Source organism: Aphelocoma coerulescens, chromosome 4A (assembly GCF_041296385.1).
Source record: "Aphelocoma coerulescens isolate FSJ_1873_10779 chromosome 4A, UR_Acoe_1.0, whole genome shotgun sequence".
NCBI lineage: Eukaryota > Metazoa > Chordata > Aves > Passeriformes > Corvidae > Aphelocoma > Aphelocoma coerulescens.
Window position 1 is genome coordinate 15,269,204 of NC_091018.1, and position 13,902 is coordinate 15,283,105.

Consider the following 13,902-nt stretch of genomic DNA (forward strand, 5'->3'; position numbering starts at 1 on the left):
AAGGTCTTAATCAGGTTTTTATACAACATAAACTCATGCAGCCCACAAGGACCTTAGGGGAGGATAGATGGTACAGCTAGAGCCAAACACTATAACACTGTAAGAGTGTTTAAATTTTTCCATCCAGTTTAGCACTTGGGGCCTTTTTCTGTTCATGGAGCATACAAAAGGTCAGAGTTGATCTTACATGCCAGATTCCTTGGGTCTGTTTTCTTTCGCACTTTCACTCCAAGATAAGGGAGTTACTCTTTATTTACAAGGATGAAAAGGGATGGGAATTCAGGTCCCATGGGTCTCCAAATCAGGAGTAGGAATCTTAGTTTTATGACATTCTCCACTCAACTGCAAGACTCCACCAAATTGTTTTCCCACATTTTTTGTCTCTTTCACTTATTCCTGGAACTGCAAAACTTAGTGGTATTTGGAAAAATAGTATCTAAAATAACCAATGCTTTTAAGTGCTGCAGAGAGTGCATCTGATCTTCCACAAGGGTTGCAAAACTTACTATCTTCTCTAAGACAATGGCTTTGCTTCAATTACTTTCTTGTTCGAACTGGCTTTAAAACAATTACTTTGTATAGTCTCATAAAAAGTAATTATTTTTATCATAACAGAGTACTTAATCAGAGTGAGGATGCTGAGCATGTAACATAGCAATACATAGTGGATTGCTTCTGAGCTGACTGTCTATGAGGGAGAGAAACTACAAGTGGTTGTTTTGGTGCAAAAGAGATGCTAAAGAGCTAGAAAGACAAACTTCACTTCTTCACTGGCAGTCATTCACTTATCATTTATCATGGGAGTACTTTGTTTCTCTTCAGGAGCAGCAGTACATGTCCGAACTCTTGTGATGTCAGCTCACTTTACAGTAATTTTAGTAGCAATGGTAAAGCTGGCAATGATGGCAGAACTATATAATACCACTGAAATCAGCAATATTTCAATTTGGCAGTACAAAAATATGTGTTAAAATGTTATGGTAAAGGAGATAAGAAAACAGAATTGAACAGTGAGTTTGAAATAGGTGCACAGCAATCTCTCTCACTTTTCCTGAATACCTTTTGTAATCTTTTTTTATTGTTACGGTGTAGACAGACTGCAATAGACCCACATAATGATCAGATTTTACATTTCAAAGTTCTTTGCTAAATAATTTATTTAATACTGCTATGAAAATAAAACCTTTATTTGATAAATGTACCTGCAAGCTGGAATCAGACCTTGCTTGTCTGTCCTGACAAAGGTCTAATCTTTTGCTGCATTACATCTTGAAGAGGCATTTATCCCTGTAACAGGCAGGTGCAGCACACCAGCTTTGGAATACAGGAAACTCTGCACACCCACGCGCATTTGTCAGATCAGGCAGTCAACCTTTCCTCCCCGTCACCTCCCCGGCAGCACGCAGTCTGCCTTGCCTTCAGCTGGCAGCACAAAGCAGATTTATACCACAGATCTACACCACAAGAGCATCACTCCCCTCACGTGTAACCCGTGCCGTGCCAGCCGTGCAACCCCCCGGGGCCCACAAAACATCTGCCTCAACCAAGCACTCGGCTTTGACTCGCGCCAGCTTCCCACTCTGCCTAAAGTTAGCTCTGAGCTTCAGATGTGATGCACCCTCAAGTTAATGCAGACACCTTTGGCATAGTGCTCCTGAGGTGCTTTTCTCATGGGTACCACCATAATGTTGTCACTGTAAAGGTGAATGGCCAAAAATTTGGATAATCCTGTTCTGCCACGGTCAGGTGCAGCACACGGGGCCGAGGGTGTGCTCTAGGCTGGGAAGACCTGAGAATGCCTTCTCCAGCTCCCAAGGAGCCTTTTGCACTCCAAGCTTATACCAGGCTGTCCTCAAATGACTCCAACTATTGATCTCATCCTTCCTGTGTGTATACTGGACAGTGCACAAAATGCTGGGAAAAGGCTTCCTTTGACCTTCCTGGAATTGTTGCTGAATGCTTATGGTGATAATGTGGTGATACTGAGACCAGAACTGAGCTGATCACCTACCAAACCAGGAAGGAGCTGTTCTCAAAGAAATACTCACCATTTCCATTTTCTGGAGCGAGACCACGTCTAGACAGTCATCAGAGCAAAGAACTGGTCTCTGCTTTTATGTATACCTAAAGTAATGCAGAGGTAACTCCTTTTTATTTAATAGCAGCAGCAACATAAGTGGAGCTGCTGCCAATTTATACCAGTGTGGGAGGAAGAAGAATTCAATGAACTCAAATGAGATCAGAGGTCAGTGGAATTACCCCTTGATTTATATTGATGTGAGAGCAGAAACTGGTTCTGCCTCCATTGAGAAAATGCTGATAAAAAGCTTGAAAATGCAATGGCTTAGAAATTGCTAAGAAATTAATTGTTTTTATCCATCCAAATCTTTGTGTACATAAACAAAGTCTGAAGGAAAAAAACAACTCTCAAAGCAGGCTATTACTCGTTCCTTGCACACTTTAAAAGGCTGCACACCAGAGCAGGGACAAAGGCCACAGATCCACATTTACACGTGGGTTAACTTTTCAATCCATTTTTTCATTTCAATAGAAATAATAAATCACCTTATCCAGGAGAAAGAAGCAGCTTGACACAAAACATACGGTGCTAGGCTATTTTTATAGCACACCTAAGACGTATAGGGATTCATTTATTTACTCAGCTATTTAAAAGTGGCTACTCTTACTCATTCTCTGGACAGCTAAATGCCAGGTTGCTAAGTTACTGTTACTTGACATCATCTCCTCCCCAACGTGTTCCCACATTTGACAGGTTTACATGATTTACTAGGCCAGTCAGCTCGTTATTCACTTGTCCAATGACATCTAGATAATCATTTTAAATTCACATCATGTCCTCCCCAGCAAGCCCCCAGACTCCACATGAAAATATTTAAACTACCCGTCAGCTACTAAGTGCATTTGTAACCACACTGGACAGCGTACCTGTATTTTTCAAATTACAATTATTATAATTAGGTTTAGCATCATTCTTCAATGTTGGTTTGTATTTTAGAAGAGAAAACAATTACTGAGGGGCAAATAATGGGCTGTATCTGTTACAGTCTAATTTTGCTATGTGAACAACTCACTTCAGCTCTGGGTGAGATATTAAATCTGTTAGTGCTTTCAATTGGCATGAGGAACGTGATTCTACACATAATTTGCAGAGTCAAGGGCATTTTCACCTGCTGATCAATTTACATATTCTCCAATGTCATTAGACAGGAGCTAGTCATCAGAAGACGACCATACAAATTACAGACTTTGCTCATTTAACTCCAGTCATTTTTACACTTACTACAATCTGAACTATATTTGGGATCTATTTTGCTTCCAGACTAGACAGCTTCTAATTAGTATCACAGCTGTCCACATAACATCAGAAGTCCATCTAGTTACTTGAAGCCTTCCTACAGTGAATATGCACGTACAAGAATTCTTTTGTTCCTCTAAGCAGGGACGGATTTCCAGACAGCAGTGCCTGCCCAGATGGTGACGACACAGCCACGAAAGCTGCAGTGCACAGACCAGGGCCTGGCTGCTGCTGGATTATGTCCAATGGATTGCCTGAACACCCAGCCCAAACATCCAATTTACACTGCAAGTCCTCCAGAAAATTTAGTTAAATAACATTTCCTTTCTCCCCTGTGCAATGTTGTGTGCTTATCAACTCTTTAGCCAGAGGTAAACCAATGCTAAGGAAGGTCCCTTCTGTGCTCTCCACAGATAGGAAAAGGAGCACTGCTTGTTCACCCTCAGTGTCACCTACACACCCCCTTTGCCTGGGCCAGCATATGGTTCACATCACATGCAGTGACAGCAAGGCACACTGATGTAAAGCACTGGTACAAGTGGCACAAGTAACAGCTTTGGAGACTGGTTTTAAATGTCAGCTCTCCCGCCCCATCTGCACTTTGGATCACAACATTTCAATGAACTCATTTTTCAATGGATGTACATAGCAAGTGACAACTTAATTTAAATCCATATTAATAAAATGTGAGTTACACACACATACTTTTAATTGCCTGTCTTCCATATTCCACACTTTCAAAACCATTGCATTGGCTTGAAAAAAAAAAAAAACCCAAACACATTTTGGAACAGAAGAAAGTGTTGACCACCAGGTATTTGCCTTTATCATTCAGTTTGGTATTAGCAACTTGTATTAAATGCAATCTGTGCTATCACTACTGCTTGGCCTCAGTTATATAAGAGATGATGATGATGATTATTACTATTATTTATTATTATTTTTCACAACCATCTCAGCCATCCTGGTTAGAAAAGTAAAATCAACAGGAGACCTTTGATTAACCTGCCATTAACCTTTGGCTGTAGTATTGGGAGCAGTCCTTAAAGCATTTACACAAGATGACATAAGTAGCTAAGTGTTTCAGGAAATCTAAAGGACTGTGAAATTTTGTCTCTGAAGACACAGGGGTCTGAATGGAGTCAAGACCTTTCCCCTCACTCAGTTGAAAATTTTAGAATATAAATTCAATTAAACCTTTTTTTTCCAAGATGGAAAAAAAAAAAAAAAAGACAGATTAGGAATTAGAATCCCCTACAATTACAGAAACCATTAATCAAGTTCAGTTTGAAAAAAGAGTGGTGTAAAATCAGAGGTCACAGATCTTTGCAGGAGTACCTCTTCCTTGTAAAGCCTAGCAAAGAAACCCTTGAGAGTAACTGTGTCTTTCTGGGGGATGGAACTGAATTAAATCACTAAATTCCCCAACTTAAAAAGCCAAAACGAATCAGAAACAAAAACAGAGAAAAAGGGCAAACTTCAAGGCATGCATTGGTCCAAGGGAGGGAGGCTGGCAGGCAGAGCACCCTTCCCCAGCCCTTTGGGGAGCACAGCTTGGCAGCAGACATGGCCCAGAGCAGAAACTGCCAGGGGTTGGCAGTGGTCTGGAGGGGCAAAATGCACAATTACAGCCCAGCTGTCCACCTTTGGGGCTTGACTCTCTTGGAATCCTTTGTGTTTACCTCTGTAACACCCCTGACAGGACAGAAATGTGAATAACCTGTTTTTTTTACTGAGGGAGCTGAGAGCCATACTCCCAAAAGTTAATCAGAGCCTATGTAAATGGCCCTGAAAGGCCAAAAAGTACCTGTCAGGGCTGGAAACTTAATCTAGATTCTCAAAGTGCAAATTTCTGCTGAAATCAAGGGTCATTCTTTCATGTGGAGCAGCCAGCCTTAATCCTCTGACATGGGGTTTCCATGGGGAGCCCAAAGACTGGATTTTGACCACTGCTGGGCATCACATTCTCTTATTTTCTCTCCATTGCCTGTCAAGTAGAATATGATACCCTGCATGCAGCGAAAACACATTTCCTGCTAGCTTGTTCTGCAGCATAAATTTGAGAAGAACAAAGTAAAACTCTGACAAAACCCAGGTACCTCTACTGCCAGGGGTGCTTCAGCACCACGTGCAGTTGGAATCCTGAGCTGCTGCCCTGAGGGCCTCCAGCTGGGGCTGGGGTCTGCTGGGTCTTTCTGGGCAGTCCCACAGCAGCTCTGTGGTTGCTGTGCTCACCCAGGCGGGGCTGTGCAGCCCAGTGCAGGCAGGTTACCAAAGGCTGCAGGCAGCCTGTGGCTACCCAGAACAGCCCAACTCCGCCCCAAGGGCACAGAGACCCCGTGAAGCAGCACCAAACCACCCTCCTGCACATGGGAGGGAGAACCCCAGGGGAACCACGGCTGAGGTCCACGTGCCAAGACTGTATCTGCACCCCACCACAGATGTCATGTGCTCAAGGTGCCTTCTGGCTATGCCAGTGGCTCTGGTGGACAGGTTTATTCCAGGCTGGGCACAGGGGATGCCTCTGGGCACCTGCAGCTATAGTCCAGGATGATCTGCTGGTTTGTATCCCTTCTTCCCATGCCCATTACATGTCTTGTGAGAGAGATCCCCAGAGACATGGAAACCTGCCAAATCCCTGCTCTCTCCACCCAAAGAGTGCCCCCAAGTTCAGTGGCCTACTGGTGCAGGATTCTGCAGTTCATCCCCATCCTCCAAAGGCTGAAAGTCCTGCTCCAATCTCGACAGGTTTCAAAAGGAAGCCCAGCATATTGTGCTTGTTTGTTGACTCAAATTACAGTCATGGGGTAGGAAATAGGGTCACCACTCTTGATTACAAAAAAGACATTTCTGTTTCCTGTGATTAATGCGCACTGTTCCCACATTAAAACTGTCACCTGGATGATTGATCCCTGAAATTCACCACATCACATTTTCTTTTGATGCTGTTTACTGAAAACAACTGCTTTCCCCAGCCAACAAGTCATTCATTCCAAATACAGTAATGAACCTAACTGAAATATATAAAGAGGGGAAGAAGACACTGAAAATGTACCAAGTATCTTGCACAGCCTTTCAACATTTCCTTTGCTCCCTTAGTGTTCTATAGGTAATAAACCTCTGCTCACTTTGAAGGTTGAAAGTAAATGTTATTTATTTCCTTGCATTCATTGCTCCTGTGTGCTTATGCAGGATCTTCTCCCTTACTGCAGGTCTGCACGAGCATGCCTGCCCACTGCCTCAACACACTTATGCCAACCCATAAGGACATCTAGAGCAGCCCAAGATAATGTGTGTACACAAAGCAGGAGCAAGTTTTCCAAACTATTTTACTCCAAATTGCAGTGAATAGTGAGAAGCTTATTTTACTTTATAAGGAAGAGTAAGTGTTTGCAAGCAAGTTGGCATGACTGTTACACATGATTTCAGGTCTGGGTAAGTCTGCAGCACTACCTCCCAGTTATAAGGACATGGCTGGCACAAATTCCCACTGAAATTTTTTCCCTTCTACATCTAAAACCAGCAGGCTGGCTGGCAATCCCAGGGAGGTAGCTCTGATAGATGGGAAACTCAACCCATAAGGACAGAAACCCAAATCTGAGAAAGGGACTGGTGGGTTGCAAAACTGCCCCCAGGAAAATCTCACTGCCAACAGGGAACCCCAAAGTTGGGGTGTCTGAAGAAAAGCCCATCTTACACCTGAAGTAAGGCATATAACTTGTGCACACTCCCTTTTTATTACATGATCTTGTTGCAATTAAGCCATTCTCAGTTTGGAGTTGCAATTTTCTGTATTCAATCACTGACCAAAGACCACAGAAAAAACTTCTGTAAGTCTTTAACAAAACCATGAATGATGAGCAATTGTAGTCTAGGGGAAGGAGGAAGACTGTAGGTCAGTTTGTGAGTGAGAGAATTAAGGCAACTCTACCTCAGGGTAGGAAACGTGTCCTGGATAGACTCAGAGACTGAGAGCTTGAAAAGAGCACGAACATGTGTAAATCCTGACTCAAACAAGCTGGCAGATGCAGAGTATTAGGTGAACTGATCTTAATAAGGAGCACCCTGGGCCTACCCCTTGTCTGTGTCTCTTAATACAGACCCATTGATATGTTATTATTTAACTACAGTGTTAAAGACAGCCCTATGAGGCCTCTCCTTGGAAGATGAAAATAACAGCACTACAATTATACAGGAGATAAAAAAGCAAAGGGTATTACTTACCCGCAGTATTTCTTCCACACAGCTGGAGTCATTGGGAAGGGCAACCTAGGTTTAAAGAAAAAAAAGAAATGTTTAGTCAGGTGCTGGATGCAAAGTTCAGTGACTACAACCACACAGGTGAACAGCTAACAAGCAACTGCCTCTGTTTGAAGACTGCTGTATCCATGCTTGCTGCCTACCAAATTTTCCAGTTCAGATCAACATAAATCATCAGCAGGACCCATTTTGTCAAAAGTTGTTTTTTTCTTCCACGCTGCTTTGTGTTACTAACGACAGTTTTGAAGCAATAAAGTACTCTGATTTCCTCACAGTTGAGAACTGGCAGTGGAATTGCCTGAAACTTCTGTAATTGAAGAAGATCCCACTGTTACTCCTATCGGCAGCCTTCAGAGAGAGGGCGAGGTTTGGTTTAACTTGCCACATGCTGCAGCGAAGGACAGAGGTGATAACAGTTAGGAGAAAGCTGTTATCATCAACTATCTTATCCTACAGCTTAATAGGCTAACAGCCCAGACAGCTCTTAAAACTTAAATACATACTGTAGTAAAATACTGGTTGGACTATAAGGGTGGTTGCTGATTTTGTTGTCCCTCACTCCATCAGCCTGTTGCAGGTTCAGTGTCCTCTGCAGCCTGCACAGCACACAGGTATTCACCTCAAGAGGCCTGACAGCTGCTCCTTCTCCCTTCAGAAAGATGATATTTACCTCTGCACCCAAGCACACCCACGCAGACACACGATGATGCTGCTAAAATATTCCAATTGAAAATACTTGTTAAATGGTACTTACAGCATCTGCCACAATCCCTTATTCCAAGGATACGAAAGAGCACAAAATCTTTAAACTGTGAACAATTACAGAAACAACAGGCAGATGTGACCTGTATATACAACCATTCTGTGGCACTTGTAGGTAGCTATGGTGGCTTTTATCACAGGGTAAAGGAGGAGAGGAAGAGACAATATTCAGGAAGGTACCAAAGCACAGGTAAGTCCTTTGTGCCATAAATATTCAGTGAGACTTTTCTGCCTGATTCTTCTACCTTATTGCCCTTAGTAACTAGTTTGGTGAAAGATACTCATGACTAAACTTAATCCCTGTCATCCTAATCTGCTATAGAGCTTGACCAAAAGCAGCGACCATGGCCTTCTGCCTGCATTTCAGCCAGCACTAAGCTTCAAGAATAAATCCACACAGCTACAAAAGTCAAAGACCACAGAGACCTCTTAGATCACCAAGCTCATGCTCTGCTAATGTAGCACATTTTCCCCGTATCTTCTAGTACTATGGTTAGTCTGACCCAAAAACTGTAGGGAAATGGGTCTCCCATCCCTTCCTTTAATAAAATTTGGAGTGTTGTAAACTACTTGGTACTTTCTTTAAAATGGTTAAAATTTTGTTTTCTGTGTCACCTCAGCTTTTTTGTAGAGCTCTTCCTACTACTGGAAGTAATTAATTACTTCCCTTCACATTTACACTATACAGAGACATGCAGAAATATACTCCATTTTTCTCAAATGCTGTATTTTCAACTTTTACCTTCTTTCCTGATAAACAAGATTTTCCTCCCCTTTGGCTTATTTCATCACTGTTCTCTGAATTCCCAACAGTTCATCAGTATCTTGGTAAAGGATTACACAAGTGAATATGACGACACCACAGGGGTATTAGTGATTTTTATCTATTATAGATTATAATTTTCCACAATATCACTTTAAAACTGCCAAACAACCAAAAAAGGAGCCTTACCTCTTGTTCCCAGTTCCTACTCAGCTCAAATTACCTAACAAGCCTGGCTCAGAACTGCCAGTGAGTGGTCAGCATGAACTGCAACAGGCATGCAGTCCATCCTTACACCACAGGACTTGGACTTCATGAGACTTCCTTCATCTCCCTCCTTTTCACTTAAATCACTGTTTTCCCTCTCAATACCTTTTAAGTTCTCTGCTAATCTGTTTTCCATTCCTCAGACCAGCTCCCCATTCAGTGAGGAATATGGTTAATCAAAAGGTTAGCAAGCAGGGGTATTACTGCACTGTGCAGTGGGACAGAACATGTGTCTCTAATACACGCCTCATTTTTCTCGTTGAAAAACTAATACGTTAGAATATGAGAAAACAAAACAAATAGTCCCCCAATAAGCTTACAGTGTACACATCAACCACAAAATTTCTCACCACAGAAACAGGAGCAGCCCAAAATCCAGCTCAGTGAGTCAGACTGGGAAGAGTGAGAGCAGCAGAGGTACAGAAGCTCTCTTTATTCAACACCCTTCCCTGCCATTACACATGCCAGCTGTAATGATTAGCCAAAGTACCACATGTATTTCTTTGTTTAGAGATGTGATGACTGTGTCCCTGACTATTAATACAGGACAGAGTATGTTCTTAGTTGTCTCACAGTCCTCTCCCAGTTCACAGTCCTGTTTAAGTTTATGTTACTTCAGAACTAATGATGATAATAACAATAAACATACCATTTTACTTTTAATGAAGCCCACTATATATTATGCAACCACAACCAGCTTCTGCTGGCACCACTTGCTAATAACTTTAAATGCTCATGCATCAATTTAATTGTGTTAATGGCAAAGAAGATTTTAATGGCTTGACAGAACTTTTGTTCCCTTTGGCACTGCTTTGTTTTGAATCACTGGTATTAAAGCACTGCAAGATGTCAAAGTGCTGTGATTGTCATATAGGGAGATCCAAGTAGGAGCAAGCACAAAGAGGAAAACATTTAGATTGATGCAAACATTAAAAGAATAATTATTACAACATGGCTATCAGAGAGAAGATCAATGTAAGAGTCTTTCAGTACATTACTATTAATGGATTTCTAAAGAAATGAGACCATTTTTCTAAATTCATGCTGCAGTTGCACATTCTAAGAGACTTAAAAGGCACAGATCTATTAGAAATTTAGTCTGTCTTGGAAAAAAAAAAGAAAGAACAACCTCTCAACCTTTCAAAATGTGAATTAAAAATTGCGAGTTTAATTGTCCATAAACTCTCGCGTTCAGCTAACAAGTGCGAGCGGGCCCACATGGCACACCATGGCATCCAAGCAGAGATTCACTGGGACAGAATGAAACTGAGCAGATACAATATTCATCACTTTCTCAAGTGCTAGCGCTACAGCAAATTGTTATTAGAATTGCCATTAATAAATTTCCACATTCCTCCTGTAGTTTAGTCAAGATTGGACATTCATCCCATACTACTACTCTCCTAATCTAATAAAAATCAAGCATTTTAGGACCCATTACGTGATTCTCCATCCCCTCTCTCTCCTCTTCAGCTTTTGTCACTAATCAGAGTCTAAAAAGGAGGGCACAGCTTGCACTTGTGCATGCTTTTGGTGCTTTTCTTCCTTTGTGAGCAGCATGGTCTAACTCAGCTGAAAGGACAGATTCCAGGAATTCGGCTTCCGCAAGACCGAGTGGTTGCAATTCACATCATGAGCTCTTCTCTCAGCCAGCAGTGCATTCACAAACCCCACACTGAAGAACAGTGAATGCTACACAAGCTGCAGACTGACGTCCTGAGGTAATAAAACTTCAATCAAAGCAAGAAGATTTCACAACAGCTACATGCTACACTGAACTCATCTTCCAATTTCCTTTTAATCTGGCAAAACTCTTTTGCATCAAAAAGCTTCATGTTTACTTTTAAATATTGCTTGCTAAAAAAAAAGAGAAAATAAAAAAGGAAAGGTCAGATGGTCAAAATATTCCACCTAACACAAGCCAGTATTCTACAGTTTTCTTCACTTTTTGGTCTCACAGGAGAGAGGAGAGAGCTTAAATGATGTGGAACCAAAGGTTTAATGTATGGCTTGGGTGGCTCAGTGCTGAACTTTAAAGGGAGGGAAGGAGGGCAGAAATCTAAGAGTGAGGGAATAGTAGCCTTTAATGTTATACAGATCAAATGACATTGGGTGAATGGTTACAATATCTGATGAGTCACGTTGGTCTAACCTTCCATTTATTCATTCTAAAGTTCCTTGACTACTCTTACCTCCTGGACAATTTTTAACCTGCATGAGATCAGATTTTGTTTTTGTGGCACAGAAATATCATATAAAGACTCTTTTCCCTGTAATTTACATCCAATAGCAGACATTTTTCAGAAATGTTAGCAACACAATCTTCCAACAGACTTGTGAGAATAGTTCTGAAAATTCAAATGTAGTGCCATAAAGCAGAAATACAGCATGAATAATGTCTTTGCCAGAACTGACCGACTACATTTTCATCTGGATAAACTGTTCATGAACAATCCCCCCGGTTTTATTGACATGCAATTGGCATTCAACAAGTAATCTCTTCTTCCTATCTTTGTTTTACTGAAAAGATAAGTGTAGCATGTAAAATGAATGTAGGAGCCCACTCATTTCTTGCACATGAGCACCTATGTGCTTATACATCAAGAGCTCAGCTTTCCTTGTCATCTCCTTTATCAAGGAATCCATTTTGACTCTGGGGAAATGAAACTCATGCTACTGTTTACTCCTTCGAACACAAATTGATTTTTCACTTGCCAGCATAAAAAGATCCAGCGCATGAGCCTTGATTGATCATTTCCAGTGTGCACCACACAGTGATAAGAGGAAAACACTTAGAAAACCAGAAACAGCAAAAAGAGGACAGTCAGCACAAGCCTTGTCCTCTGAGTGCCTCCAGCTCCTGCCAGGCTCCCCATTAACAGAGAATGCTTGGTTTTTCTGATTTTTTCTGATTAATATGAGTGGGAAATGGATGGGGCAGTACTACAAATAGCAGAGTTTCCAGATACAACACATTGGACTAGATGATCCTTGAACATCCCTCCAAACCTGTATGAACCTATGGTTCAATTCTTGCTACATGCTCATTATAAATCTAAGAACATGCAATACTTCACCTGCATGTGGAGCACGCACCCATGTCCTTCCATCACCATCTCTCCTTTGACTGCCATCAGTATTTTCTCGCACACTCAGGCTTCATTTCCCCACTTTAGTTGCTCCCAATGTTCCCCTCAGCTCCCATCTGACTACACATTTCTCCTCTTGAGAAGATTGTTCCACATTTACTTCAAGTAAAGTTCACACTGCTGCTCAGAGTCCACTGTTCAAACCTCCTTGGATTGTTTCACAGCTCATGATTCTGTTTCCTATCTCAATACTGTGTCCAAAAAATGTCACTCATGTTAAAGACACCTGGAATAGATGCCAACTAATCTCACTAGCTGGGAGGCTCTTGGCCCTTCCCTTACTAACTTTAGTGCAAATGTGTCAGAATGGGAGCAGCAAAAGAACAAGGAATGAATATTGCAACCTGACTGTAGTTTTTTTCTGGTGTATTTGATATTTGTGGAGATAACACCAACATACTTTAGGGCTGTATGTTTGCATTTTGGAGGAAACTGAATGAAGTCAAACATGGTGGTATTAAAAAAAAAAACACACCCAAAATTGCTCCCTTGGTATTCAAATACATACATGTGTTTTTCACAGGCTTATTCATTTTCAAGGGAGCCATTTGTGGCTCCTAAATAATGTATATCCACTGTTTTCTTTTAGTGCCTCCACCATCCTGGAACCAAAATACCATGAGAAGACTACATTTCCCATTATTTTAACCCCAGAAATATCTCCTGGGGCTGATTAAAATGTCTGTGGAAATATATGCTTTTTATATATATAAAAAATTAAGAGAGAAAGAAAAACTATTGCCTAAAACAAAATACAGAAAGCTGCTCCTCTGTTCTCCTTTAATACAAATACTGCAGAAGCTGTGTAAAATACACATTTACTGGAGAACCTGAAAACACAGAAGAATTTTAAGGAGCAAGTTAATTCATTTGTTAAGCTAAGGCAGCCTGGCCTGCAGTCAGAGCTGCGCTTCCAGTGGTGGCTACAGAAGTTTATGCCTTTTCCCCCAGGTAAAGCACCTTAGCTAGGAAAAACAACTTACTAGTGTGGTCCAAAACATGACTGAATCAGACTCACACTGATTTTAGTGACCTTCCCAAAAAGTCTCTAGTTCAGAAGCCAAAGCTGCCCACAGTGGGTACCTTTAGTTTCATACAAAAGCCAATGACTCTCGTATGCTCCTCTCCTGTGCAGTCACACCAGGAGTGTTGACTAACCCCACACTGAAAGGGATTCAGTTTCATCTCCCTACAAAGAACTCAGCTTACAACGACCTTTTTTACCAGTCTGAGCAAATCCAACTACAAGGACAATGTTTTTTCACTGGCATTTAGTTCTGCTACAGCAACTTTTAAACCAGACTGACATGGATGTGACAATTACACTTTTCTTGCTCTTCCCACTATGTGTTGTATTTAGTCCATTTTTTTTCTTTTTTCATTTC

The 13,902-nt window shown here is 41.4% G+C and overlaps 1 protein-coding gene across 10 annotated transcripts in view; it reads right to left on the reverse strand.

Annotated features, from left to right (window-relative positions):
* AFF2 (ALF transcription elongation factor 2) overlaps positions 1-13,902 on the reverse strand; it is a 446,304-nt gene that overhangs the window by 149,863 nt on the left and 282,539 nt on the right. For all 10 annotated transcript variants that reach the window (XM_069015464.1, XM_069015466.1, XM_069015463.1 and 7 more), the window contains one exon: positions 7,541-7,585. In XM_069015464.1, coding sequence (XP_068871565.1) covers positions 7,541-7,585 — 45 coding nt within the window. The remainder of the gene's footprint in view (positions 1-7,540; positions 7,586-13,902) is intronic.